The sequence below is a fragment of the Xenopus laevis genome, chromosome 2S (assembly GCF_017654675.1).
Source record: "Xenopus laevis strain J_2021 chromosome 2S, Xenopus_laevis_v10.1, whole genome shotgun sequence".
In the NCBI taxonomy this organism is placed as follows: Eukaryota; Metazoa; Chordata; class Amphibia; order Anura; family Pipidae; genus Xenopus; species Xenopus laevis.
In genome coordinates this window covers 35,168,964-35,196,756 of record NC_054374.1, presented here as the reverse complement: position 1 = coordinate 35,196,756, position 27,793 = coordinate 35,168,964, and the positions used below count along the sequence as shown (strand labels likewise).

The window sequence follows — 27,793 nt, the reverse complement described above, 5'->3', positions numbered from 1 at the left end:
AGATTCAGCCAAATAACGAACCAAATTCGAACCCTAATTTGCATATGCAAATTAGGGGTAGGAAGGGGAAAACATTTTTTACTTCCTTGTTTTGTGACAAAAAGTCACGCGATTTCCCTCTCCGCATATGCAAATTAGGATTCGGATTCGGTTCGGCCAGCCAGAAGGATTTGGCCGAATCTGAATCCTGCTGAAAAAGGCCGAATCCAGAACCGAATCCTGGATTCGGTGCATCCCTAGAAAAAAACAAAAAAACCTTTCATGCCAAACTTCACCAAGTAAAATTTGAGAAAGTTCGAGGTTTTCAGATTTTTTTTAGAGCTTTTCGTGGTACTGTATTAGGATTTTTTTTGGATTGTTCAGGCCTTTTTTTCATTCATACTTTTTATACTCTGAACTTTTAATAAATTAAATGACACTTGTGGTTTTAGAGTTTGTGAGTCGGGGTTTCAAAAACCTCAAAAAACATTAAAATCCAACCTTTACGGGGCAGGTGTGGTGATGCACATAGGCTTTTTAACCCCCTACTCGTCCACTAACTTGAATTTCATTCAGACTTCTTATTTCTTATCACTTGGATTATTTAATTGCTATGTCTGAAATTCTTTAGTTTTATTTTCAGTAAATATATATCATTTTTTAAAATAAAACGTTTGTGGCTTTAAGCCCCGAATTCATAAAATCTAGCGTGCCTTTATTCAAGAGCACATAAATTATGCAGCACAAATAGAGACCAAACAACCATAACACTCATACTTAAATTCTGCCCTGAAATCACTTGGGGATAATTTAAGATCAAATGCGTCATTTCATACATTTACTAATGCTTTTGAAGGGCTGTGAATTAAATATGAGTTTTCTCCCTCAGATCAGAAACACTGAGTAATTAAAAGTTTCATTTGGAGTCAAAAACATGACATGGACTTGTATTTACAATATCATAAGTAAACATTTAATTCAGTGGTGTTCCTTTGAATCATTAGGGTCTCCTACGAGAAAACTTTGGGAAGGATCCCAGCACATCCTTGCCCTTTCCCATCTACCCCTCGCACTTTCAGTTGTCCTTAGCATAAAAGCAAGTGAGCACTAAAGTCTGTAGCACCTGGGGAGGGGAACTACCACCAGGGCTGGATTTACATAGCAGGCGCCCCTAGGCCCGTAGCCCTGTCCCCTTCCTTTTATTCCCTCAAATTTTCATCATTCGGACAGAGCAATGAGGATTGACATACAGGGAATTTTAAAAACTATCATATCCTCTGCGTCTCCCCTGTGTTTCTGAACCAATGTGGGTGTTGGGCAGTATGCCGCCCCCTAAAATCATGCCGCCCTAGGCCTGGGTCTTGTTGGCCTCTCCACAAATCCGGACCTGACTACTACACAGCCAAGCTTGGTCAGGGAGCCGTTGCACCCAAGGCAAGGGTGTCTGTGATACTTCACTGCAGCTGGGGTTTTACTGCAGGAGGCATCTAAGTTGGGCAGAAACAGGGGAATACACAGACCAGATGATATAAGAAGGTCAAGACGAGACAAAGATCTAAAGATAAGCATCCAAACAGAATTTATTAAAAGAGGGGTGTTGAGATGCATGCGAGGCACCCAGGCCCAGATCTGTGGAGAGGCCACCAAGGCAATAAACTCCACATAATTTTAATATACATACCACCCTTCAGTACACACAAGGCAGAAAAAGAACAACAAGAAGTGGATACACCTGCCAAATGAGAATGGCCCCAACGTTTCGGCACACAGCCTTTGTCAAGGGGATTCTGATGTGTAAGGGGATCACCAATTAAATAAATACCCTCTTCAATTATGCGTCTATTCTTGATTTCCACGCGCTACCCGAACAAGAATAGACGCATAATTGAAGAGGGTATTTATTTAATCGGTGATCCCCTAACACATCAGAATCCCCTTGACAAAGGCTGTGTGCCGAAACGTTGGGGCCATTCTCGTTTGACAGGTGTATCCGCTTCTTGTTGTTCTTTTTCTGCCTTGTGTACTGAAGGGTGGTATGTATATTACAATTCTGTGGAGTTTATTGTCTTTGTAAACATTGTGTTACTGTTAAATTGTTCTTTTTAAACAGTTCTATCATACCACCTGAGTCTATTAGTTTTTTGTGTGCAGACCTGATATTTGATATGCTACATTTGGTTGCTCTGTAGGGGTGACTTTAGGTTTTTTGCATCTTTTATCGCATTTTGTTTCTTTATTTTTCTAAATGAGTGTGTCCTCCATTTACCTATATCAGTGCAAAACTGTCCCCAGCTTTGAATATTAAAATGAGTACTTTGCAGGATAGTTACTCCCACCTTCCAAATTATTTTCTGTTTGTTTCTAATCTATTCATCACTGTATTTAGAACAACAAACATTGAAGCGATGCCTTTTTCATCCAATTTTGTAAGACACATTTCAGTTATAATTATCACTTACACGCGCATGGTAACCTTTCTACATCATGTCTCACATTTACTACCACACGTCACTGGAACTGAAATTGTTAAGTTGGAAACAGATACACAGTCAAGTATCAAGTCTCTGACTCCATGTTAGACTGATGAAAAACAGGTTCAATGTAAAACTTTATATGCTGGCTATATGAAGATGATTTCCTGGGCATTGGATGTCTGAAAACTACAGCAAAAGTTAAAGAACTCTGAAGAGCAGGACAGTTGGCAGCACACTTAAGATAGTAAGTTAAATATGCTTTGAAAGGATCAGCCCATCAGTGTCTTGAATAACATTTCTAAAATAATGGAACTAAGCATTTTATATTAATCTAGACATACTGTATCTCCAACCTGTTCTCTTAACTGTCAGTGAAAATATATTAAAGAGAATGAAAGGAAAATTACACTTGGGGGTGCCAAAAGTTTTACACCCCCAAGTGAATACATTTACCTACCTGACACCCCGGCCAGTGCTCCTCCTATCAGCAGAAATCTGCACCTGCCCAGGGTTCTTCCAGTGAGCACCATGGAGTGAGCCTCTTCTTGCTTGCTTGCTTGGTCTTCTTGCAGCTGAACATGCGCAGTAGAGCAAAAAGCCAAACTTAAGCGAGAAAGCCGGCTAATTTGTTCTATTGCGCATGCGCCTACCCTGGGAAATTTGAATCCAAATTGAAGAGAGAAGGCGCACACCCTAGAAATCAAACTGAGGGGTGCTAATCCGTAGGAGACTCCCTATAAGGGTCTCCAAGTCAAGCTACAAATATTAGGAGTAATGGATCACACACCCAATTTAGAAAAAATAATAAGTAAATTTATTACAAAAAAGAAAAAATCATTAAAAATAACAAAATTATACAAAATAATATTGGTGAGCCCAACGCATTTCGACCTTAAGGGTCTTCCTCAGGGGCACAAATAAACAAAAAAATTAAAAAGGCATTTGGTTATGATTTTTTCTTTTTTGTAATAAATGTACTTATTATTTTTTCTAAATTGGTTGTACTATCCATTACTCCTAATATGTGTTACTGGGAAATTTGAAAACAGAAGAGGAAGGAAGAGGATCGCTCTGCGGTGCTCATTGGAAGAACTTTGAAATCAGAGTATATTTTTGCTAGTGAGTCAGACAAGCCCCACGTGTTTCCATTGTTTCATTATATTAGATGCCTATTGATTTTTCTATTTTTATATAAAGTTTATTGACGAAAATCAATATGTATTTTATCCCCTAGTAGTGGGACCCCCTGATGTGCACCCCTCAGTACCCAATAGATGCAAACCCAGTCTCTCAAATTTCCTTGGAGAGTTTCCTGGTATGTGTCATGTCAAATGGAGTGTGCCAAAAAAGGGTTACATGTATTAAAAGTTTGGAACCCTTTCAGAAATATTACACTTCAAAGCAGTCTTGGTTTATCAATAACATATTATGTGGTCATGAAAAAAACAGACTCTGACACAAAGTCTGCATGTAGAGACCAATTGCTTTAAAAAAAAGGGGTTGTTCACGTTTTATCTTTTAGTATGAGGTTGAGAGCGACATTCGAAAACAATGTGCAACTGGTTTTGTTTTTTGTTTTTATGTGTCACTTTTGAATAATATCAGTTTTTATTCAGCTGCTCTCCGGTGTGCAATTTCCACAATCTGGTTGCGAAGCATTTGTTTTTGGATGGGATCAGTGAACCCCATTGGAGAGCTGGAAAGAGCCAGAAGAAGAAGCCAAATAATTCAAACACTTTAAAACATGAAAAAAAAAGTGCAATTGAAAAGTTGCCTAGAAATTGCCATTCTATAACATATAAAAAATAAACTTAAAGGTCTTTTAAATGGTCTTTCCTTGACTCATTGAACTGTTCCTATCTGTAACAGACTTAGATATAAGATAAGAAGAACTCTTGACTCTCTACATGTCAGCCCTTCTGTAACGCATCTCTCTTTACAAAAGTATTGTAAGAACTTTCCACATGTACTCATGAGCTAATATATATTGTATATAACTGATCTTACAAGCCATCATTTTAAAGATGATGGGCACCAAAAACAAGCATGTAATTTTTGGACTTCAACAGTGTTTACCTTCATACTGTGCAATTAGATTGTTCCATCATTTTCCTTTTATATCCCACAGACTGTATATACTTAGGTAGGAATGAAGTACAAAATACTGCTATTTCAACCACACTGTAATAACTGCTATTTTGGAAGAAAGATTTCTGCTTAGCACAAAAAAAAAAAAAAATCTTATAAAAATAAAATCTTAAAGGGATACTGTCATGGGAAAAAAATATTTTTTCAAAATGAATCAGTTAATAGTGCTGCTCCAGCAGAATTCTGCACTGAAATCCATTTCTCAAAAGAGCAAACAGATTTTTTTATATTCAGTTTTGAAATCTGACATGGGGCTAGACATATTGTCAATTTCCCAGCTGCCCCAAGTCATGTGACTTGTGCTCTGATAAACTTCAATCACTCTTTACTGCTGTACTGCAAATTGGAGTGATATCACCCCCTCGCTTTTCCCCCCCAGCAGCCAAATAAAAGAACAATTGGAAGGTAACCAGATAACAGCTCCCTAACACAAGATAACAGCTGCCTGCTAGATCTAAGAACAACACTCAATAGTAAAACCCATGTCCCACTAAGACACATTCAGTTACATTGAGAAGGAAAAACAGCAGCCTGCCAGAAAGCATTTCTCTCCTAAAGTGCAGGCACAGGTCACATGACAAGGGGCAGCTGGGAAATTGACAAAATGTCTAGCCCTATGTCAGATTTCAAAATTGAATATAAAAAAATCTGTTTGCTCTTTTGAGAAATGGATTTCAGTGCAGAATTCTGCTGGAGTAGCACTATTAACTGATGGGTTTTGAAAAAAACATGTTTTCCGATGACAGTATCCCTTTAATCCTACAAATGAATATACTGTACTACATAAAACATATATTGCAGAATGTAAGTGTTCCCAAATTTTTTTATTATTATATTTATTATATTTGATCACATGACAAAAATGTTAACGGCTCTAGTAATTTTAAAATAAAGCAGCAAATATGGAAAACAATGGCCCTACTCCTGAGGAGGAAGGGGGAAAAAAATGAACACTTTTTTTCAGTTCAATTGGTTTTAGACAGTTCACCAGAAATAACCCTGAGTTTCATTAAAGGCAGCTGTTAGAATTGATACAATAGTTGCTAATATTCCACAAATGCTGCTGAGACAAGTATCAACTCATTGTAGCAACTAATTTTATCAATTAATTATAGCAAATAGTAACAGTTCAGATGTTCCTGGATGACTAAATTGTGAGACTGAAACACTAGAGACACGAACATTAAACTTTAAACTTGAATTTTAGGAAAACGGTAAAAATTGAAAGATGGAAAGAAACTGATAAAGTCTCTTTATGGATGAATAATCTGGAAATAACTGAACTGAAAAAAAGTGTTTGGAAGGAGAATAAGCCGTTTAATGCTTGCAATTAACTGTTATTTCCCATACCCAAGGAAAAAGATATCTAGTTTTCTCTTGCAGCAATGTTTCCAGAAATGAGCATTCTAGAAACCAGTTTCTTACCTGAGCAAGCTTAGTTTCCAGTTCAATTAGTGCTTTCATATCAGTCTCTGCTCTAGTCTTGTTTGCGCCAAGCAAAACTGCAACATCGACCATAAACTCCAGGAGTGCATCTTTATACTGTGAAAAAATAAGGGAATGTGAGCAGAAATTCATATAAAAAAGCAGAGAAAGATTTTGTCAGGCAGCATTCATTGGCAGATTCTGAAAATAAGCACCCAATTACAGAACTCTTTTATCATGCAATAATAATTGGGGATCACGTGATATCAAGTTGTGATTGGACCCAACCTCATGCTCAGATGCAGGTTAGATACATGGTGATTCCCATCAGTTCTGTTTCCCAAACAGCTGACTTATATGCACGTAAAATAGATGTGTAGAAAAGGGATCCCCTTGAATGCTGAAAACAAGATGGTCGTGTTTGGCTTTTGCAGTAAAATATAGTACTCATTTACAATACATAAAAGGTTACACTTGACCATTTTTTTGGTTGGTACTTTGAATACTGTGTGATGCATTGTGCATGTAGCTGCAGCTGTGCTCCATTTTGGATTGTAGAGATCTGTGGCACGTGCCTTGAATCAACCACTGCCTGCATTAGGCTTCCATCCACTTGCCTCCTATCCACCCCCTTCCATCGATATTCATCAGGGCTGCACAGACCCCTGGGTAGAGTCCTGTAGTGGATCAGGTTCTGCAAGTACCCACGCAATACCCGCAAAGCAGTCGGGCCTCGGGCAGAGTATCCTTCATGCCCCATCTGTGAAGGCACCTTTAGCTTCAGGCGGGCAGTTGTAGGGGCCATTTGGGAGGTGGGAAAAGAAAATGTACTTGAAAAGTGTACTTGAAAATAGTTTGTCACATGATGTTGGGTTTATGTGATGACACATAAAGCTTATGTGATGCTTATGCCAAGGGGTAGGGTGGGTGTACCAGGACCGGGAAAAGAATGCCTTTAAGCAGGTGTGGTTCAGGTTGGGGGTAATCAGGTATGTGTTGGGTGAGGGTCTGCATAAACAAATCCATCTGTACTTGGCCCAATTGCTACTTAGATGTGAATGTTTTTATCTTCTCACTTTATGGGTAAAATTCTAGATCCCATATACTAATGCCACATACTGGTGCAAGAGCAGTTAGAGGCATACAATTGCACTCCTTATGGCCCATGTACAAAGAACTTGTGTCAGGGGCAATAAACTGTGTGGATTGCACTCTGCAGAGTGCCTTGCAGCTGCTGGTGCCCCCAAGCCTGCATGTTTGTGAAGCTGCCAGTGTGCCACCCACTTCCTGTCTCTTGTGGATGCAGGACTGCTTCCTCTCTGAATGCAGGACTGCTTCCTCTCTAAATGCAGGACTGCTTCCTCTCTAAATGTAGGACTGCTTCCTCTCTGAATGTAGGACTGCTTCCTCTCTGAATGTAGGACTGCTTTCTCTCTGAATGTAGGACTGCTTACTCTCTAGTTAAGGTACCATGGGTGAACAAGCTGGTGTGTGCACTTGTGCCTACAATATTGGTAATAATCCTCTCTTGGACAGACCTCTAGATACATTTACCAATGTTTGTTTTTAAGCCTTGATGGTTTGACTGCTATTTTCAATACACACTTTTCATGGGTGACAAAACAAGTTGGAACACAAAGACTTTTAATTCAAATAACTAGGAAAAACAATATATATCTATTTGTCTTTCATTTTTAATTTCACCCACTACATTTGCTTTCTTTTTGAATTGCGATCATTGACAAACATTTGTTTTTCTTTTTGCACCTTTCTGCTATTCTACAGTACAGTGCCACTAACTGCCATTTATGCTGAATACATTTAGCAGACTAAAATGACAGATAATCAAGAGAAATGAAAGCTGCTGATGAACGCACTGATGAAAAGTGTCATTGCTTTCTTTTTTACCAAATGGTTATTATTTGGATAGGATTCATCAACTGTGATTTTTTTTAAATTATTAACTGGAAATATAACTCTTTGGAAACTGACTGTGTAATTTGTGAAGCCAAAGCCTCCGGAAAGGGAATTACCGTTCCCCCTGTTGTTTTCACAGACCCTGGCAGAGTATCGGGGAATAAAATTTGGACCCATTCTCCTTACCAGGATATATTACTGCTCTGCCCTATCTCAGTTGACCAGAGAAGAGAATATACAACCTAACATTAAGGGGCCGATTCACTAACTTCGAGTGAAGGATTCGAAGTAAAAAAACGTCGAATTTCGAAGTGTTTTTTGGGCTACTTCGACCATCGAATGGGCTACTACGACCTTCAACTACGACTACAACTTCGAATCGAACTATTCGAACTAAAAATCGTTCGACCATTCGATAGTCGAAGTACTGTCTCTTTAAGAAAAAACTTTGACCCCCTAGTTCGCCATCTGAAAGCTACCGAACTCAATGTTAGTCTATGGGGAAGGTCCCCATAGGCTTGGCTAACTTTTTTTGATCGAAGGATATTCCTTTGATCGTTGGATTAAAATCCTTCGAATCGTTCGATTCGAAGGATTTTATCGTTCGATCGAAGGAATAATCCTTCGATCGTTCGATCGCACTATTTGCGATAAAATCCTTCGACTTCGATATTCGAAGTCGAAGGATTTTAATTCCCAGTCAAATATCGAGGGTTAATTAACCCTCGATATTCGATCCTTTGTGAATCGGCCCCTAAATGTATTTTAAAAACAAAGATCCAAATTACGTAAAGGACCCATATCCAGAAAACCCCGGTTTTCAAGCATCCTGGATAACAGGTCCCATACCTGTACTGTGATAACTCAACCCCTACAATCCTTTGCAGCAAATCTTTATATTTCAATATACCTCGTATACAACTTTCAGTTCTCTCTTTTCGTGTGTATATATATTTAAAAGTGTTGCAATGTTAAATTGCAGTGTAATTATTTTCCTAGCATACTAAATGTAAATGTGCTTATTGATTATAAATGCAATGGAATAAAAATTCTACTTGCCGAATGCAAGAGATGCAGAAATGCCTAAGCTGGTGCTAAGCCGACCAGAAAAGGGTTACAGGGCTGTTGCTTAAAACAGAAAATGACCTTGCTTTGTGCTTTTAATGGCATGTTCAGCTGGATCAATAACTGGCACTGGAAGAATCAGCGCTGAGGGGAACTCATCTGTGTCTCTGTCTGCAGATATGAGACATCAGGGAGCTGGAGCTGCACAAGATGAGCAAAAAGCTTATTTGAAAAGCCAGGAAAATCGCCTCCCTAATTACACAGCAAATAAATAAGCACTAATGCCAAGGGCACGGATGGCTGATGGGAATGATGCAGCAACATTTCTCTAAAAGAAAACAAGATGATGCTGCCTGCTTCACAGTGTTTGTTATTTTTCCCAAGCCCAGATAACACATCAGGAATACATTTATAACATGTCTGTTTTCAAGAACACAAACAGTGAAGATTTATATGATTTTTTTTTTCAGAGACCAATATATTCCTTGTTTTTCAGCTTAGTAAACAAGTATCAACAAGCCTTTTCCAATCTTTGCGATCTTTTTCAAACCTTGTTATTTTCCTATGTCAGTTATTTAAACCCCTCTAATTGTTACATTTCTTTATTCTATGAAGTGATGAAGCTTAAAAGGGTTGTTCACCTTTAGGGCAGAGACACACGCTCAGATTTGGGGAGATTAGTTTTCCAGCGACAAATCTCCTCATCTTCGGGGCAATTAATCTCCCTGAAATGCCTCCCACCGATGTAAATCACCGGCGGGATAGCAATCGGGGCGCTTTGTTTTCCAAAGTCGCCCGAAGTTGCCTCACGAGGAAACTTCGGGCAACTTCAGAAAATTAAGCGCTCCGAGTGCCATCCCACCGCCGATTTACATTCTAGCCGGCGGGAGGCATTTAGGGGAGATTAGTTGCCCGAAGAAGAGGCAATTTATCGACAGGCGACTAAATCTCCCCGAATCTGATCGTGTGTCTCTGCTCTAAGATCAACTTTTAGTATAATGTAAAGAGAGATATTCTGAGACAATTTGCAATTGGTTTTAATTGTTTTTATTCAGCAGCTCTCCTGCAATTTCAGAAAATCAGCAATTTCAGAAATCTGTTACTAGGGTCCAAATTACCTTAGCAACCATGCATTGATTTGAAAAAGAGACTGGAACGTGAATAGGAGGGGGTCTGAATAGAAAAATGTTGACTGTGAAATATGTTGGCACTATATAAATACATGATAAGAATATGTAATAAAAAGTTGCAATTACAATACATTTATAGCCTTACAGAGCATTTGGTTTTAGATGGGGCCAGTGAACCCTATTTCAAAGCTGAAAATAGCCAAAAGAAGGTGTAAAATAATACAAAATTTCCAATAAATAAAGGCCAGTTGAAATGTTGCTAAGAATTTGCCATTCTATAAAAATGAAGGTGAACTACCCATTTTAAGCTGTACTTGGCATCTTTACTGTCCTCCCACAATTCTATTTCTGCACTGCATTAAACCTTGTACAGGTATAGGACCTGGGGTTTTCTAGATAACGGATCTTTCCATAATTTGGATCTTCATGCCTTAAGTCTACTAGAAAACCACCTAAACATATAGGGGCCGATTCACCAAGGGTCGAATATCGAGGGTTAATTAGTCCTCGATATTCAACTGGGAATTAAAATCCTTTGAATATCGATGTCGAAGGATTTAGCGCAGATAGTATGATCGGACGATCGAAGGATTATTCCTTCGATCGAACGATTAAATCCTTCGAATCGTTCGATTCGAAGGATTTTAATCCAACGATCAAAGGAATATCCTTCGATCGAAAAAACTTAGGAAAGCCTATGGGGACCTTCCCCATAGGCTAACATTGGGTTCGGTAGGTTTTAGATGGCGAACTAGGGGGTCGAAGTTTTTTTTAAAGAGACAGTACTTCGATTATCGAATGGTCGAATGGTCGAATAGTCGAACGATTTTTAGTTCGAATCCTTCGATTCAAAGTCGAAGTCGTAGTCGAAGGTCGAAGTAGCCCATTCGATGGTCAAAGTAGCCCAAAAAACACTTTGAAATTCGAAGTTTTTTTACTTCGAATCCTTCAATCGAAGTTAGTGAATCGGCCCCAAAATAAACCCAATAAAAGTTTTTTGCTTATAATAAGGATTAATTGTATCTTAGTTGGGATCAGGTACAAGGTACTGTTTTTTTATTACAGAGAAAAAATCATTTTTAAAAATGTGGATTATTTGATTATAATGGAGTCTATGGGAGACAGCCTTTCTGCAATTCAGAGCTTTCTAGATAATGGGTTTCCAGATAACGGATCTCATACATGTAGTGAACAATCCACAAGACCAGTTCATTCCTCTACCTCCCAGAAACATAACACAAGCGCATTATCAGCCACATTAAAACAAATAAATAAATTGAGCAAAACTCAAGTTGTCTATGAAGATTATTACTCATCCAGTTCATGATATACAATATCTAGTAGAAATAAGTTTAAAACCACTTGAAAACATTTCTCCATTCATGCTAGCAGCTTCTTCAGTTCAATTGGAAGTGGAAGGGAAATTCCCGACATTCCTTTAGACTTATTTCTGCTCGATAAAAGTCAAATTTCTTATTTGTTATGTTTATTTGTAAAACAAAAAGAAAAAGGATTTATATATTGTTGTATGATTTCCCATTTTTCTCTTTGGCATCACTTACTTTCTTAGCAATTGTGCTATTATCGAGGTAATCTTCATGGGATAATAAAGAGAGCGACGCCTGGTCCAGCTGGGAACAAAACAAATGGGTTTAGTATTGAAAAATCAGTGTTTATACACAGGAATAGCCCATACAATATTTAAATGGGCTGCGTTGATATGAATATGTTTCTTTGATAATAATGACAATATTATATTGTGATGTGTTGTCCCATTGGTATTTCCTTGTCTGATACCACAATATATGGATCACCTTCACATTCTTTAAGTCATGGTGGATCCTTGCTTTCATAATTGATCTAGTTATGGTAAAATATTTGGATTTTTCTGTACATGGGAAATAATAATTTGCCCTTTATTTTCTAAGCTCTACTGAGTACCTGCTATGGTACATTGAAAAGCTCTGATGCAAGTAGTGGTTTTGTACACAGATACCTGTGGGTTGTCATTATTTATGACTGACCACGTGTTCTGTTCAACCCTGCTGTATGTTTGCAGTTAAAGGACAAGTTCATCCTTTCACTTTTGTACACACTCAACACTTGCGTATGGTCATTATTTATAGGGATGCATTGAATCCAGGATTCGGTTCGAGATTCAGCCAGGATTTGGGCTTTTTCAGCAGGATTCAGATTAGGCCGAGTCCTTCTGCCCGGGCAAACTGAATCCGATTTTGGTGCATCCCTAATTATTTAAGACGGTATTAAACTATTTCCTTATTCATTGTTATTTTATTCCTTTTTAGCCTATGGCCCTTAACAATTGATAAGAAGCTAAAGAATTATAAAAAAAAGATTGGCAGGAATAAAAGGGCATATTATAGTCTTTATTGTTTTTTACTCTGTACCTAATAAGCCCCTGTTAGTATTAATATATAATCTAGATATTTCAGAAATACATCCATCTGTTATACAGCACTGTGGAATATGTTGGCATTTTATAAATACTTGCTAATAATAACAATAATAATAATAAAAATAATAATAAAAGCTATTGAGGTTCTCATCCATAACTCTCTTTGGCCAAAATCCTGCAAATGTCCAACAAAGGAGCAGGCTAACACTTGTCAACATGTTAACATCAATGAATATTACTGAGCAGACAACAACCTTGTGTTTCCACACATTTTCAATACAAGTCTCAGTCAGGATATAAAGGCCATTTACAATATCCAATTCATTTTCCGAAGGATTCACAGTAGTGTTCTTATCTCGGCTGATAGAACTGAGATCAGTGGGGCACCAAGTATTAAGGCTCTTGTCTTTAAAGGGCATGTAAAGGCAAAAAAATAAAATCCCATTTTTACTTTCTTTAATAAATAAGAAAACTATCTCCAAGGGATGCACCGAATCCACTATTTTGGATTCGGCAGAACCCCCGAATCCTACGCAAGAGATTCAGCCGAATACCAAACCGAATCCTAATTTAAATATGCAAATTAAGGGTGGGAAGGGGAAAACTTTTTATACTTCCTTGTTTTGTGACAAAAAGTCACGCGATTTTCCTCCCTGTCCCTAATTTGCATATGCAAACTCGGATTCGGATTCGGTTGGGCCGGGCACAAGGATTCGGCCGAACAGGATCATGCTGAAAAAGGCCGAATCCTGGCCGAATCCCGAACCGAATCCTGGATTCAGTGCATCCCTTTCTCCAATATACATTAAATAAAAAAATGTGTACCGTTTTTATAAGAAACCTGACTGTATGCAGTGAAATCCTCCCTTCATTTACTGCTGAGGATAGGAATTGTCAGATGGTCCCTAACTGCTGAGCAGGGAAACAATCATACTTATGAACAGCAGGGGGAGCCCCCGCCTTACTTCCCAGCCATGCAGAACTCAAGCAGCTTTGTTTATGATGATCCCTAAGCAGCCCAGACCACACAGAGCATGTGCACAGTCTTAGTCTTGCAAAGATGTTTAACACAGTTACAAGATGGTGACCCCCTGTGGCCAACTTTGAAAGCATAAATTATTTGTTTGATTAGGCTTGTGGTGCAGTAAGTTCATGTTTATATTTAGTATACAAAATACAGCATTTCTAGCCTTATTCTATTTTAGACTTTACAAGCCCTTTAATATCTTCATTAGCAAGCACATATAAGTTATATAAAAGGAATCAGGAACAACTTTTTCCTGTTTAGTTAACAATGTTTGCTTCCTTCTGGATCAATATTAATACTAGCTATATCAGGGTAAATGTATTATCATTTTATCTTTAACTGTTCATTATATTGCTATGTTCTGGTGTTATATTGCTATGAATGTAGTACCGAGTACTCGCATCAATTTGAAAAATAAAATGCTGTTTTATTACCCAGTTTCAGGACTGCTATCTGTACCAGTTTAGTGGTTTATATTTCCTACAAACCCACTCAGAAATACACAATAGGACTGATCTGTGTTATTTTGTTAATTCAGCAAATATTTATTTTTGGTGGGTTTCAGAGGCGTAAGTGAAAATAAACATTGAATGACATGGTAAAATAGTGATGGTTCTAGTGTTTGCTGAATCAACATAGTGGTATCAACAAGACTTACTAAGCCAAACACTGAAATCATGTTAGGGTAGGGATCCTTAAAACTTGGCAAGGACAGTATCACATACTTATAGCATATTTATATCGATCCCTTACAGGGACCTTAATACTGTCCGGACCCCAGCACCCCCTGGATTTGTTGTGTAGGCCATTTGCTAGTGAGTTTGGTGTGAATCGGTGAAGGTACAGTAATTGTGCCTTTACCTTTAAGATGAAATTATTGGACATTTTATCATCAGTTGCCACAAAGACTCGCAGAAATACAGATGTGCTGTAAACCCTCCTTAGATCTGCAAGAGTCTGGAGGAAATTGAACCTTCTTTCTGACCATCTTCCATCACTTCCGATATTGGATTCCAGTACTGGCCAACGCAGAGAAGGCTGTTTTAGAATTTTCAAAATTGGTTTTATGTCATCCTCTTCTACTTGAGCTAGGAAGGTAATACAGTAATGAATGTGAAAGAATATTCTGTGGCAGCTATTGTCATCATAATTAGTGATCAGCGAATAAATTCGCTGCGAAGTTACGCTTTTCGTTGCCGGCTTACAAATTCGCAAAGACTTCCCTGAAAATTTGCCGGCGTCAAAAAAAATTTTCAAAAATTTTCAAAAAAAACCCGTTGCGCGTCAACACTATTCGGATGCCCATTAGCTTTAACGCCGGCGTCAAAATTGACATGAGTGTAAAAATTACGTGAATTGACGTCAAAATTCTAGTTTTGCGAATCTTTCAATTTTCATCGAAGCGAAACAGGAGCTATTCGCCCATCACTAATCATAGTAATTCAAACTTTTGTAGTTCTAAAGCAATCAGGATTTGTTCAGTAAACGTTATATAGCAATATGAAAAGATATTACATTTTCCTTATCTTTTATCAAAAGTCGTCCCGTTTTGAAACATAAAAGGCATTGTCATGTTAAAATAATTTTAAAAAACACTTAAAAGGAACAGCAAGTCCAAAATTGGAAAGTATTTTAAAGTAATTAAAATATAATGTATTGTTGCCCTGCACTGGTAAAACTGGTGTATTTGCTTCAGAAACGGTATGGTAAAGTGGTTGATAGCATAAATAAACCTTTAGCCTTGCCCTTGCCATCAGAGGTTAAGAGAAAAACACACAGGGTCACCTGTATCCCATTCAAACAGCAATGTCTATGTCCTTTCCCTCTTCCTCTAGAGATTCTTAACCTATGAAATTCTAACCAAAAATTGCCAATTTAGAGTGAAATGTTTTCTCCTACCATGGGACAACATATGTAAACGAGATCTGAAAATAATGGGGATGTAAATGCAAAAACAAAATGAAAGTAATCTTGCTCAGAGTGCTCTTCTAAAATACATATGCAAATGGCATTTTTCTCTACTGGGTTGGCAGTCTAAAGTTTCATGAAATATGCAGGCGGCATTCTCAGCGAAGAGCCTAAGCAACTCTACATTTTGCTTGTTCAGGGAATTTATAGCTGTACTGAGAGTTAAAGGGAAGGGGCTGCTTCCCTTAAAGGGATCCTGTCATCGGAAAACATGTTTTTTTTCAAAAAGCATTAGTTAAAGGGGACCCGTCACCCAAAAAAATTATTCAAAATCGTATTTTATCAGATTAGTCAAGGAAAATGAACTTTAACTACACTATATAAATTATTTGAATCTTGTTTCCTTCAGTCTGGGATTTCAAAATTATAACAAGCAGGCAGGAGCCATTTTGTGGACACTGTTATTAAGAAAAGCCTTGTATCATCTCAGAATCTTGTTTGTGCACCAGAATGGGGGACCTGATGTCCATCCCCATGTCCTGGCTACACAATGTAATGGTAAAGAGAACTGGGGGGAATGTGGGGAGAGCAGTGACATCTAAGAAGTGCTGAATTGAAAGTGAAAGTAATTGTCTGCCCTGCCTCTATGCCACGGGCATAGAGGAGGGGCAGACAATATTTGATTGACAGCTGAGATTTTTCAATGAGCTTACAACAGCTATGAATGCTTTAATAAAAAATAGAAATTGGATTTCATGTTTAATTTGAAAAGGACTATTATTATACAGATTTTTGTGTCTGGATGACAGGTCCACTTTAATAGTGCTACTCCAGCAGAATTCTGCACTGAAATCCATTTCTCAAAAGAGCAAACAGATTTTTTATATTCAATTTTGAAATCTAACATGGGGCTAGACATTTTGTCAATTTCCCAGCTGCCCCCAGTCATGTGACTTGTGCCTGCACTTTAGGAGAGAAATGCTTTCTGGCAGGCTGCTGTTTTTCCTTCTCAATGTAACTGAATATGTCTCAGTGGGACATGGGTTTTTACTATTGAGTGTTGTTCTTAGATCTACCAGGCAGCTGTTATCTTGTGTTAGGGAGCTGCTATCTGGTTACCTTCCCATTGTTCTTTTGTTTGGCTGCTGGGGGGGAAAAGGGAGGGGGTGATATCACTCTAACTTGCAGTACAGCAGTAAAGAGTGATTGAAGTCACATGACTTGGGGCAGCTGGGAAATTGACAATATGTCTAGTCCCATGTCAGATTTCAAAACTGAATATAAAAAAAATCTGTTTGGTCTTTTGAGAAATGGATTTCAATGCAGAATTCTGCTGGAGCAGCACAATTAACTGATTCATTTTGAAAAAATTTTTTTCCCATGACAGTATCCCTTTAAAGTCCAGCACATTTGTCTAAGAACTCAAGGAGTGCTCCGTGCAATTGGATGGAAGCCTTACATGTAAGCAAAAGGAAACTCTGCAACAAGTAAATAAATTAAAAGATGCCCTGGTCTATCAAATAACTGAAAAAAAAAGAAATGTGACTAAAAGAAGATAATAAAGCCAGCAGCCACTGAACTTCCCCACTTTTATACATCCATTGGGCTAAACCATTTTAGCCAATGAAATATCAGCGTTAGTATAAGTGCATACGCCTTTGTAAATGTCATGGTTGTATTTCGGTGCTTGAACTGCAGAAACTATAAAAATGAAGCTATAGGAGAATACACTCATGGGAAGGATCTTGCCTTCCATTATAATGGGATTTAAAATGTTTTTGGGTTTAATCCTTATAAAACTTGGTATTCAAAGTTATATTGATCAGGTGAATTTTTGGGAAAAAACCTAGTTGGATGTGTTTTATGTTACACCCTTTTGTTTTAATTCAGGGATTAAAAATAAACATTAATCTATCGCTCCCATAAAGACAAAATTTGCCAATTTACGGTGCAATCGCTCTAAATTAGTGTATTGTCTTGTCAAGTTGCAATACCAATGTTTTATCTCTAGATGGCATATGTTTCTGGTTCTGTTCACTGTGTCTTCCTGACAACTCTTTAAAGCTTTTCTAAAAGCAGGAGACTTGGTGGACAGCAGCAGAATGGGGAAGATTACTTTGCCTATGGAATGCTTAGTATATCAATAACTGAATATGAATCTGATTATTCAACTTTTAGATTTGTTTTTAATGCACCAGCTGTATAAAGCTACATAACTCAAAACAATAGGACTGAATAGGTTTTAAACAACCTTGATCCCAGCCCCAAAGATGTTGGTGAAATGATTCAGTCACAACAAATGACATAACTGAGACTGTTACTGACAAGCATTATCAGGGCTGGCTTTAAATAGCGAGCACCTCTAGGACTGCTGATGTTCGTTGCCCTGGTCCCCCCCTTTTTAATTTGCTCATCATCGGGACTGGAGCAACGGGGATTATAAAAATTAAAAAAACGATTGTATCTCCTGCACATTCCCAGTGTTTTTGAACCAATGTGGGTGAGGTTGGATAGCATGACACACCCTAAAATCCTGCCACCCTAGGCCTGGCAGGATTTTATAACATTTAAGATGTGTTACAGTAACCAAAAAAATACAGGTATGTGATACATTATCTGGTAAGCTCTGAATTACAGGATAATCAAATAAATCTAATTCATATACTTTAACACAGTGTCGGACTGGGATGCCAGGGGCCCACCGGAAAACATTAGACAGTGGGCCCACTTTCCAACCTTCGACCTTCGACTACGACTTTGACTTCAAATCGAACGATTCGAACTAAAAATCGTTCGACTATTCGACCATGTGATAGTCGAAGTACTGTCTCTTTAAAAAATACTTCGACCCATTAGTTCAGCAAATAAAACCTACCGAAGCCTTCCCTATAGGCTTCCTAACAATTTTTCGAAGGATTTAATCGTTCGATCAAACGATTTTTCCTTCGATCATAGGAATTGCGGTAAATCCTTCGACTTCGATATTTGAAGTCGAAGGATTTACATTCGGCAGTCGAATATCGAGGGTTAGTTAACCCTCGATATTCGACCCTATGTAAATCTGCCCCAAACTATTATATTCAAAGTGCTAGCCAAATGAGCGGTGGGTTAAATAAACCAAAAAGTCCTCTAATGATAAATAAAAAACAGTTGAAGAGTTCTTAGAGTTTCAGTTTGTTCATGTGCCTTCTCCTGTTCACTCCTGGCCATGTGTAGTTGCCGAAACTGAATTAATGTTTGGGCACTGTGCCTTTTACTGTCATCCCCAGGGGCCTGCAGACAACAAGGACCTCATACAGCTATTACAAAATGTTTGGTGCGTCCCCCCAAAAAGTCTTGCTGAAGAGCAGACATTCATGGAAAATGCACATGCTCGACAATTCTTTACTTTGTGCTAGGAATGCACCGAATCCAGGATTCGGTTCTGGGATTCGGCCATGATTCAGCCTTTTTCAGCAAGATTCAGATTCGTCCGGAACCGAATCCGAATCTTAATTTGCATATGTAAATTAGGGGCGGTAGGGAAATCATGTGACTTTTCATCACAAAAGAAGAATTTGTTTCACTTTTTCCATTCCTGCCCCTAATTATGCAAATTAGGATTCAGATTCAGTTCAGTGTTCAGCCAAATCTTTCACCAAGGATTCGTCCGAATCCCAAATAGTGGATTCGGTGCATCCCTATTTTTTCGGTGCCTAGTGGATTCGGTGCATCCCTACTTTGTGCATAGAAGAACTCAATAAATATGAATTAGAACTCGGTTCACTAAAAATTTTAAAACATCTTTGCAAAATTCCACCTTGAGCCTTCATCAACAAGGGCAGCATTTACAGTAGAGAAAATCTGCACAGTGTTCAATACAGCAGTGTAAAACTAGTTTTATATAATGTATATAATATGTTACATTCATTTTTTCTGCTTGCATTGCCTGGTAATTATACTGACTGCAGTCAAACTGTTTTCCATTCTTGGGTTTTACAATTTCCTGCCACTTTTACCCTATTTTTTAGATCCCACAAGGCAGATAGGGATGTCGCGGACTGTTCGCCCGCGAACTAATTCACGTGAACATCGACTGTTCGCGTCCGCCGAATGTTCGCGAACGTCGCGCAACGTTCGCCAATTTGGGTTCGCCTTAGCTGGCGCTTATTTTTGACCTCTCACCCCAGACCAGCAGATACATGGCAGCCAATCAGGAAGCTCTCCCTCCTGGACCACCCCCACACCCCCTGGACCACTCCCCTTCCATATATAAACTGAAGCCCTGCAGCGTTTTTTCATTCTGCCTGTGTGTGCTTGGAAGAGCTAGTGTAGGGAGAGAGCTGTTAGTGATTTGAGGGACAGTTGATAGTAACTTTGCTGGCTAGTAATCTACTTGATACTGCTCTGTATTGTAGGGACAGAACTCTGCAGGGATTTGAGGGACATTTTAGGTTAGTAATCTACCTTCAGTGCTCTGTATGTAGCTGCTGTGGGCAGCTGTCCTGCTGCTGATCTCTCATCTGCTGACTGCTGCCTGTAACCCAATAGTCCTTGTAAGGACTGCTTTTATTTTCTTTTTTGTTTTTTTACTTTGCTACTATAAGAGCCCAGTGCTATTAGTCTAGCTGTGTTGGGGAGTGGGACTGGTGTGCTGCTCCTAGTAGTTCAGCACCAACCAGAGTAATTTTTTTTTTTTAATATACATATATATATTTTTTATTTTACTTATCTTACTGTTCTTTAACGTGTCCAGTGCTGTTTGCTGTTCTTCATAGTAGTGCACCAATAGTAGTGCACTTGCAGGCATTGTTTGCCCAGTGTGTTCTTCAAACAACTGCCGCCTAGCTGTGTGAGCTTGTTCACATTCTGTCTAAATATCAATAATAATACCGTCTCCAGAAACACCACCTGAGTGACATTTTCCAAGCCGCAATAATATATTCCGTATCCACTACTGTATACGTTGCCCTTGCAGGCATTGTTTGCCCAGTCTTTAACCAAGTGCCACCTAGCTGTGTGAGCTTTTTCACATTCCGTGTCCAGAAACATCACCTGAGTGACGTAGTGTGATTTCTGCCCTTTACAGCACAAAACGCAGCGCTGTGTCAACAATGTATTTTTCAGATACATTTTTGCCCTTGATCCCCCTCTGGCATGCCACTGTCCAGGTCGTTGCACCCTTTAAACAACTTTAAAATAATTTTTCTGGCCAGAAATGTCTTTTCTAGCTTTTAAAATTCGCCTTCCCATTGAAGTCTATGGGGTTCGCGACGTTCGCGAACCGTTTGCATTTTTGACGCAAGTTCGCGAATATGTTCGCGAACATTTTTTCCGCCGTTCGCTACATCCCTAAAGGCAGATTGATTTAACCTTTTCCTGCAGTTTCATGTTTTTGCATTCAAAACCATCTTTTAACCTTTGATGCTCCAGATATACATTTATATATTAACAAAAAACAACCACATTTTAATCCCTTTAGTAGAACATGCTGCCAAGCTTTATAACTGAATTCTTCTATTAATGAAACATCAGAATTGTAAAAAGGAGACTTACTTTCATTCATGCAGGATATGTAAAATGTCTTTACTTTCTGTATTGCCTCGGAATCTCTTCTTTTGCTTATAGGCTTCTCTAAAAGTGCTGAAAGAAAAAAACAGTAGATATCTTAATACTTTTATAGTGTAAAGAAACACTACACACAGGAAGTGGTCTCAAATTTATTTTATATTAATATTAATTACATAATTGCCATCTCACCATAATATTCCGAGACTGTGTATACATGTACTTCTGTATCAGACTTCCTTCTTTCAGCTTAAACCTCCAGGGGTTGGGCTTGAGCATGCTCAGTTTGCTCCTCACTCCCTTTCCCCCTCCCTTTCCTTCCTCCCTCCCTGCTGTAATCTGAGCACAGAGCTATGAGCTGGGAGACACTCAGGCAGGAAGTGATGTCACACCAAGCTAATATTGCTGCTGCTATCCTAAACAAACAGAAAGAGTTTCTAGAGCTGAAAAGCATTCTACAGAATAAATATAGCATTTTAGCTTGCATGATTGTGGTTATTCTATTGGCAATAAACTGCCTCAGTAGCTTTCCCTCTACTTTGAAGCCCCATTGCATTGTGATTATTGGCCATTAAAGGGAATGTTTATTTGTACAAAACACAATCAATTTTTTCATATAAAACATATTTGTAATTTATTGTCATTAAAAAATATTGATAGTTTTAAACTGCAATAAGTTAAAACTCCGTATTACATAACATTTTTAGAAACCCGCAGATGTCTGCACTTCTCATTCTGCATGGGATCGCCAATCCTGCGATGTTGTGCATGACCCTTCCTCTTCATGTAAATTAAATACCTTAACTAGATATCTAACTTACAAAATATGAATTTTATATAATATATAATTAATTACATATGAAGAAAATCGTTTTTCTTTTTTTGAAATATGTCTAGTAAATGTCAAACATAGTACAGGTATGGGATCTGTTATCCGGAAACCCGTTATCCAGAAAGCTCCTAATTATGGAAATGTTGTCTCCCATAGACTCCATATTATCCAAATAATTCAAATTTTTTAAAACGATTTCCTTTTTCTCTGTAATAATAAAACAGTACCTGTACTTGATCCAAACTAAGATATAATTAATCCTTATTAGAAGCAAAACCAGCCTATTGGGTTTATTTAATGTTTACACGATTTTCTAGTAGATTTAAGGTATGAAGATCCAAATTACAGAAAGATCCGTTATCCGGAAAACCCCAGGTCCCAAGCATTCTGGATAACAGATCCCATACCTGTATTACTATATAAGGATATAATCCAAGAACCTAATTGTCCCTTCATATTATTTTTAAATGTCATCAGTAATTTATTAAATTACAGTTTTAATTTCTAATTAGATGTGTTGTTCAGTTCAGTATTTGCTATGTCACAACCGTTTGTTGGAATCAACATTGTATTATCTGTTTGTTTCATAATAAAGCAACAAAAACACAGGCATTTAAAATGCTGATTAACTCAACTTTTGAACAGTTCTGAACAAATAAATCTGGCCTGCACGTCTCCAGAGATCATTTTAGACAATGTTTTTGGCTAAAAGCCGTGATAAAGACCAAGAATGTTGGATGGAGTAAAAAGGCTGGCTCTTGTGGTTAAAGCTGTGATCCAAAAGAATAGGAACTGAATGTGCTTCACAAAATGAATTCATGAATCATGTCAGCTCAATTCTGTGCAATTACTCGTATATTTAACATGGGCATTGACATGTTTGTTTTACCTCTTATGCCTATTGGTGTTAATGCTGCATTAAAATGAATTATTTTATACTGATTTCTTACACACTTATATGGTAACAGTAGTGCTTTAAAAAAAATCCTTCCAAATCTGAAAACTTTTTTCCCTAGTTTTGAATGGGGTTCATGCTGTGTTTCTGTTAAGCTTTGTATAGTTTCCCCGGAATTATTTTTGTATCTAAGAAATAGTTAAAGACACAAAATCCACCACTATTTGTTTTGTACTCTAACTTTAACTATAACCTAATTGCAAAAAAATGCAGAAATGCAAATTTTTCCTATGATTAAGCCAGATCACCGACAGGACCGGATTTCACCCAATCGCTTGCATTCCTATTGTTTCACCTATTCCCCACTGCTGCTGATACTGTCCCTGGTTCACATGTGGCCACTGGGCAACATGCTGCCCTATGACAGAGCCTTTGTGGCCTGCCCATTTATCTTACACAAGCAATTTAGAAAAATCGCACACCCTCAAAGAAATCAGCCCGGTGCACAATATTAGAGGAACAGCAACCTCACAATTGGTAATAGAAGAAGGATATCGGCACACGAAGCAACTAGCCTTGTGTACCGATATCCTTCTTCTACTGCCCATTTATCTGCCAGATCACCACTAGTTTTGTTTTACATGTTCAATCTAAATGTTAGTGAAGGGAAAATCACTTCCAGGAGAGACAGGGCCCGCAGTACAGATTTTCCATTGGCAAGAAATGGAAAACAAAGTGGTTGAGTTTTTTCTGTGGTGAGCTCTAATCTCACACTTTGATAAATCTGCCCCTTAGTATCCAGAAAACTATTGAACCGTAAACACAGTAAACCTTGTTAAAAGAAAAACTCGCCCCGCACCCAGCCCTATCCCGCACCCACCCAACCCGTACCCACCCACACCCGGGGTCCCCCTTCATTTATAGACTGCTGATGATATCACAAAAGGGGCTGGGCAGGCAAACGTCTATAAAACTGAAAGTCGGTAGCGAGAATCTGGTAGTGTAAGGTTGCGGGTGGGGAGAGTGCGCGGAAGAGCTTAACCCAAACCTGTCCACAACCCGCAAGAGGTGTGCTGAGTTTGGCCCTACCCCATGGGTATCGCCCAGCCGTATATCACTACTTGTTATTAAAATTGTTTGATAACATTTTCTCTTTATGTTCTATGAAAATATCACAGAGAGTAACATTTCAGTGCAGAAATTGCTATCCAGTATCTAATTGGTTACTGTAAGGAACTCATCCTCCGGCAGGATCGCGTCATGTCCAAGATGGTGGTGCCCAGAGGAGATCACACGGTCTTCGGACACCTGCGTGACCATCTGCGCAGCATGTTGACGCTGGCGCATCTAATTGGATGCAGCGGAATGACGTTGGCGACAAAACGTGCAGTGTCGGTGTGCAAATTGGCGCACGTCGTATGACGTCATCAGGCACATTTTTGGCGCAAAGTTCTGCCTATTTAAGGTCGCCAGAAGATCCACTCGGTGCCCGATTATAGATTCTTCTATCCTGAGTTCCTGGGTGTGTTATTGATTGTATTCCTGATCCTTGACCCTAGCCTGAATCCTGACCACGATATCTTGCCGTCTGAACTGACCTTTGCCTGAACTGACGATTCTTCTGTACCACGAACTGTGTTCTTCCTATACTGCTTCCTTCTTGGTCCGTACTGCAAACTGCGCCTTAGGCCCTGACTGTTACAAATGATGCATACAGCATATACTTATTAATAGTGAATAAATATTTTGGTGGCCAAAAAAAAAGCTGCATGACATGTACAAGAAAATGGACTTAAATTAGTGACAAACGTCAAATGACATTAAGTTCTTTTTTGCAGAATTTACACAAATTAATGCATTTTTTACCAGCTCTTTTTTTTAGGGGTTCTTGAGTGGCCCCCAACCATCAGCAAAGGCAAAGTACTTTCTTTTCTTTTGAATGGAAAGCAGAGAGAGATGGGGAAGGACATTCGACTGGCTACAGTTCTACCAAGTCTGGAAGCCAATGATCTCTTCTTTTGTAGCCCCATTTAAAACTACAGTACCTACTGTACATTAAAAGCAAACATTGAATGAAGGCAGCCAGTGTGTTTAGGATAAACATTAGCAAATGACCCAGAAATATGGAAAGTGTCACAGCTGTATGTAATCAACTATAAGTGGAGTGCTGATCCCATTGCAGAGTGCCAAATATTTATGTCATAGGCCAAGTCAACTACAGAAGCCATTAGATACACAGCCCAGTCATACACCTCATCACTGTTTAATATGTTGACTTTACTGCATTTGGACAAAAAAGTTGACGAGACTAAAAAAGTCAATAACAGGATTAGTGTCCACTAAGTTCACAATTGGGGTCTGTGTATGGATACAACCACCTAAGGGACGCTTGCAATTACCTACAAGTCAAGGCTAGTTTTAATGGTAAGGATTCCTTGTGTCCATAGGTGTTATTGCATGCAATTTATTAGGTCAGACTGAATGCTCCCTGTACAGGTGCAAAATGTTTGGAAATACTGTTTAAACATACGTTAAGTGTTGTATCCATTTAGTGGTTTCTACTTGTACTTGCTTTTGGCTGCCTCTCATATGGGTGGAATGGTGTACAAGAACTGTAGGTTGGGGGCCCATCAATGAGGATTAGCCTGCACAGGACTAAATTCACTGCTGAGGCTTGGAGAACATTAATGGGGTAATGGTTAAATTTGTATAGCAGGCCTGCCTAGGTATAGACACACAAGCAGATTCATGTCTCCTCTAAGTGGTCAATGCTGTTTCAAGCCGCCCATCAAGGACAGATGGACTTTTCCCCTTTGTACCTGTACCATTGGTGTACCATCTCCAGAGCGGGATCTCAGTTACTGTGTACTGTTTAATTGTTTTATGGCCAGGGTCGGACTGGACCAGTAGGACGCCGGGAAAAATGCTTCTGATGAAGTGACATAATGGTCACGAAACGCGTCAAGCGCACATCCCCTGCCCGCTGGTGATTTTAATCCATATCCAATAAAGTATTTACGGTTTTAATGCTGGTTCCCTGAGTGTCTACTGTTCCGGTGGAGTTCGTTTCTGATTTTTTGCAAGTTGTTGTATGCCGCGGCCAGAGCGGTTCCTTCAGGACACACCGGCATGCAGATTCCCTGCTAATGGGCTCACTCCGTCAGTTCTTTACTGCTCCTGTGAACTCTTCGTTGAAAAAACTTGTGGGGCCCACCGTCCAGACCCGCTCCCTGACCAAGTCCACTGTTCCTGCCACCAACCTCCATCTACAAGCACGTTGCAGCTAAAGTACAAGTGGTGGCGGCAGAGGGGGTGGGGTCTGAAGGTGGGTTGTGGCAGGGAGCCTGAGACAACAGCCCCTGTGGGCCCAGGGCCCCCCAGTCTGACCCTGCGTCTCAAGGTCTTCTGAAAGCTTAGGGCAGAGACACACGGTGCTATTTTGGGAGATTAGTCACCCAGGGACAAATCTCTTCTTCTTTGGCAAATAAATCTTCCCGAACTGCCTTCCTGCCGGCAAGAATGTAAATCCCCGGCAGGATGGCAATTGGACCGCTTCAGCTTTCTGAAGTGACCTGAAGTTTCTGAGTTTCGTTCCGAGTGCCATTCTGCCTGTGGGCAGGAAGGCAGTTTGGGGAGATAAGTCACCTGAAGAAGAAACGATTTGTCACTCAGTGACTTATCTACCTAAATAGCAGTGTGTGTCTCTGTCCTTAGGTAGGGCTCTCGCACCACTGTTTTTCTGTCTTTGCATACCATTATAAGAACGTGTTGTGTAAAAGGTGTATAAAATACCAATCCTTTTCTTTGTTCTGTATTCTGCCTCTTGAGAGTACCATAACCTTCAGCTTTCTACCTCAAGTGATCTCCTGTTCCTGTGTATTCCCACAACAACTTTAAAGTAAACTTTTAGTATGCTATAGAATGGCCGTTTCTAAACAACTTTTCAACTGGTTTTCATTATTGATTTTTTATAGTTTTTTTTATTATTTGCCACTTTCCAGCTTTTTGACCTTTCCAGCTTTCAAATGGTGGGTGACTGTCCCCCACCTAAAAACAAATGCTCTGTAAGGCTACACGTTTGTTATTGCAGCTTTTTATTGCTCATCTTTCTATTCAGATTCTCTGCTCTTCGTTGTCCAGTCTCTTATTCATATCAAAGTATGGTTGCTAGGGTAATGTGGATCCTAGCAACCAGATTGCTGACATTCCAAACGGAGAGCTGCTGAATAAAAAGCTCAATAACTTAAAAAACACAAATAATAAAAATTGAAAACAAATTACAAATTTCCTTAGAATATCACTCCCTACTTCATACAAAATTAGTAAACATAGTTGGCTATGTAGTTACAGCTTGCTGATTGGAAAGACATTTGGCTTTGACATCATTATTACTTGGTACAATTGAAGCAGTGGCCCAGCCAGACACCCCTGTCCGACACTGATTATGTGGATGGTAATACTAAAACATTAGTGACTAAATGCTGCCTGGCAATTTTATCCTAAGAAGTAGTGATGGGCGAATTTCTCCTGTTTCGCTTCTCCGAAAAATTCGTGAATTTATAGCAGAATTCACAAAACAGCGAAAAATTTGCGAAAAATCGTGAAATCGGAAATCATGAAATTATAAAGTTTTCACGAAAAAATCGTGAAAATCAGAAGTTTTCACGCAAAAAATTTTGAAATTAGGATTCCACTCAAAAATCTGGAAATTTGAAGATTTCACTCAAAAATCGTGAAATGGGAAGGTTTTCACTAAAAAATCATGAAAATTGGACGTTTCACTCAAAAATCTTGAAATTTGAAGGTTTTCACTAAAAAATTGTGAAATTTAAAGGTTTTCACAAAAAAAACGTGAAATTTAAAGCATTTCACTCAAAAATCGTGAAATTTGAAGGATTTGACTCAGAAATCATGACATTTAAAGGATTTCACTCAAAAATTGCAAAATTTGAAGGATTTCACTCAAAAATCGTGAAATTTGAAGGTATTCACAAAAAAATCGTGAAAATCGGGCATTTTCACGAAAAATT

General features: G+C 38.8%; 1 protein-coding gene across 2 annotated transcripts in view; it reads right to left on the bottom strand.

The window, feature by feature from the left end:
- Positions 1–27,793, bottom strand: part of phex.S (phosphate regulating endopeptidase homolog X-linked S homeolog) — a 125,652-nt gene that overhangs the window by 78,805 nt on the left and 19,054 nt on the right. For both annotated transcript variants that reach the window (XR_005965763.1, XM_018249081.2), the window contains exons 4-7: positions 21,025–21,111; positions 14,443–14,669; positions 11,701–11,769; positions 6,027–6,143 (exon numbers count right to left, since the gene is read on the bottom strand). Coding sequence is in view for 1 of the 2 variants with exons in the window: in XM_018249081.2 (XP_018104570.1) it covers positions 6,027–6,143; positions 11,701–11,769; positions 14,443–14,669; positions 21,025–21,111 (500 nt within the window). In the remaining variant the exon portion in view is untranslated. The remainder of the gene's footprint in view (positions 1–6,026; positions 6,144–11,700; positions 11,770–14,442; positions 14,670–21,024; positions 21,112–27,793) is intronic.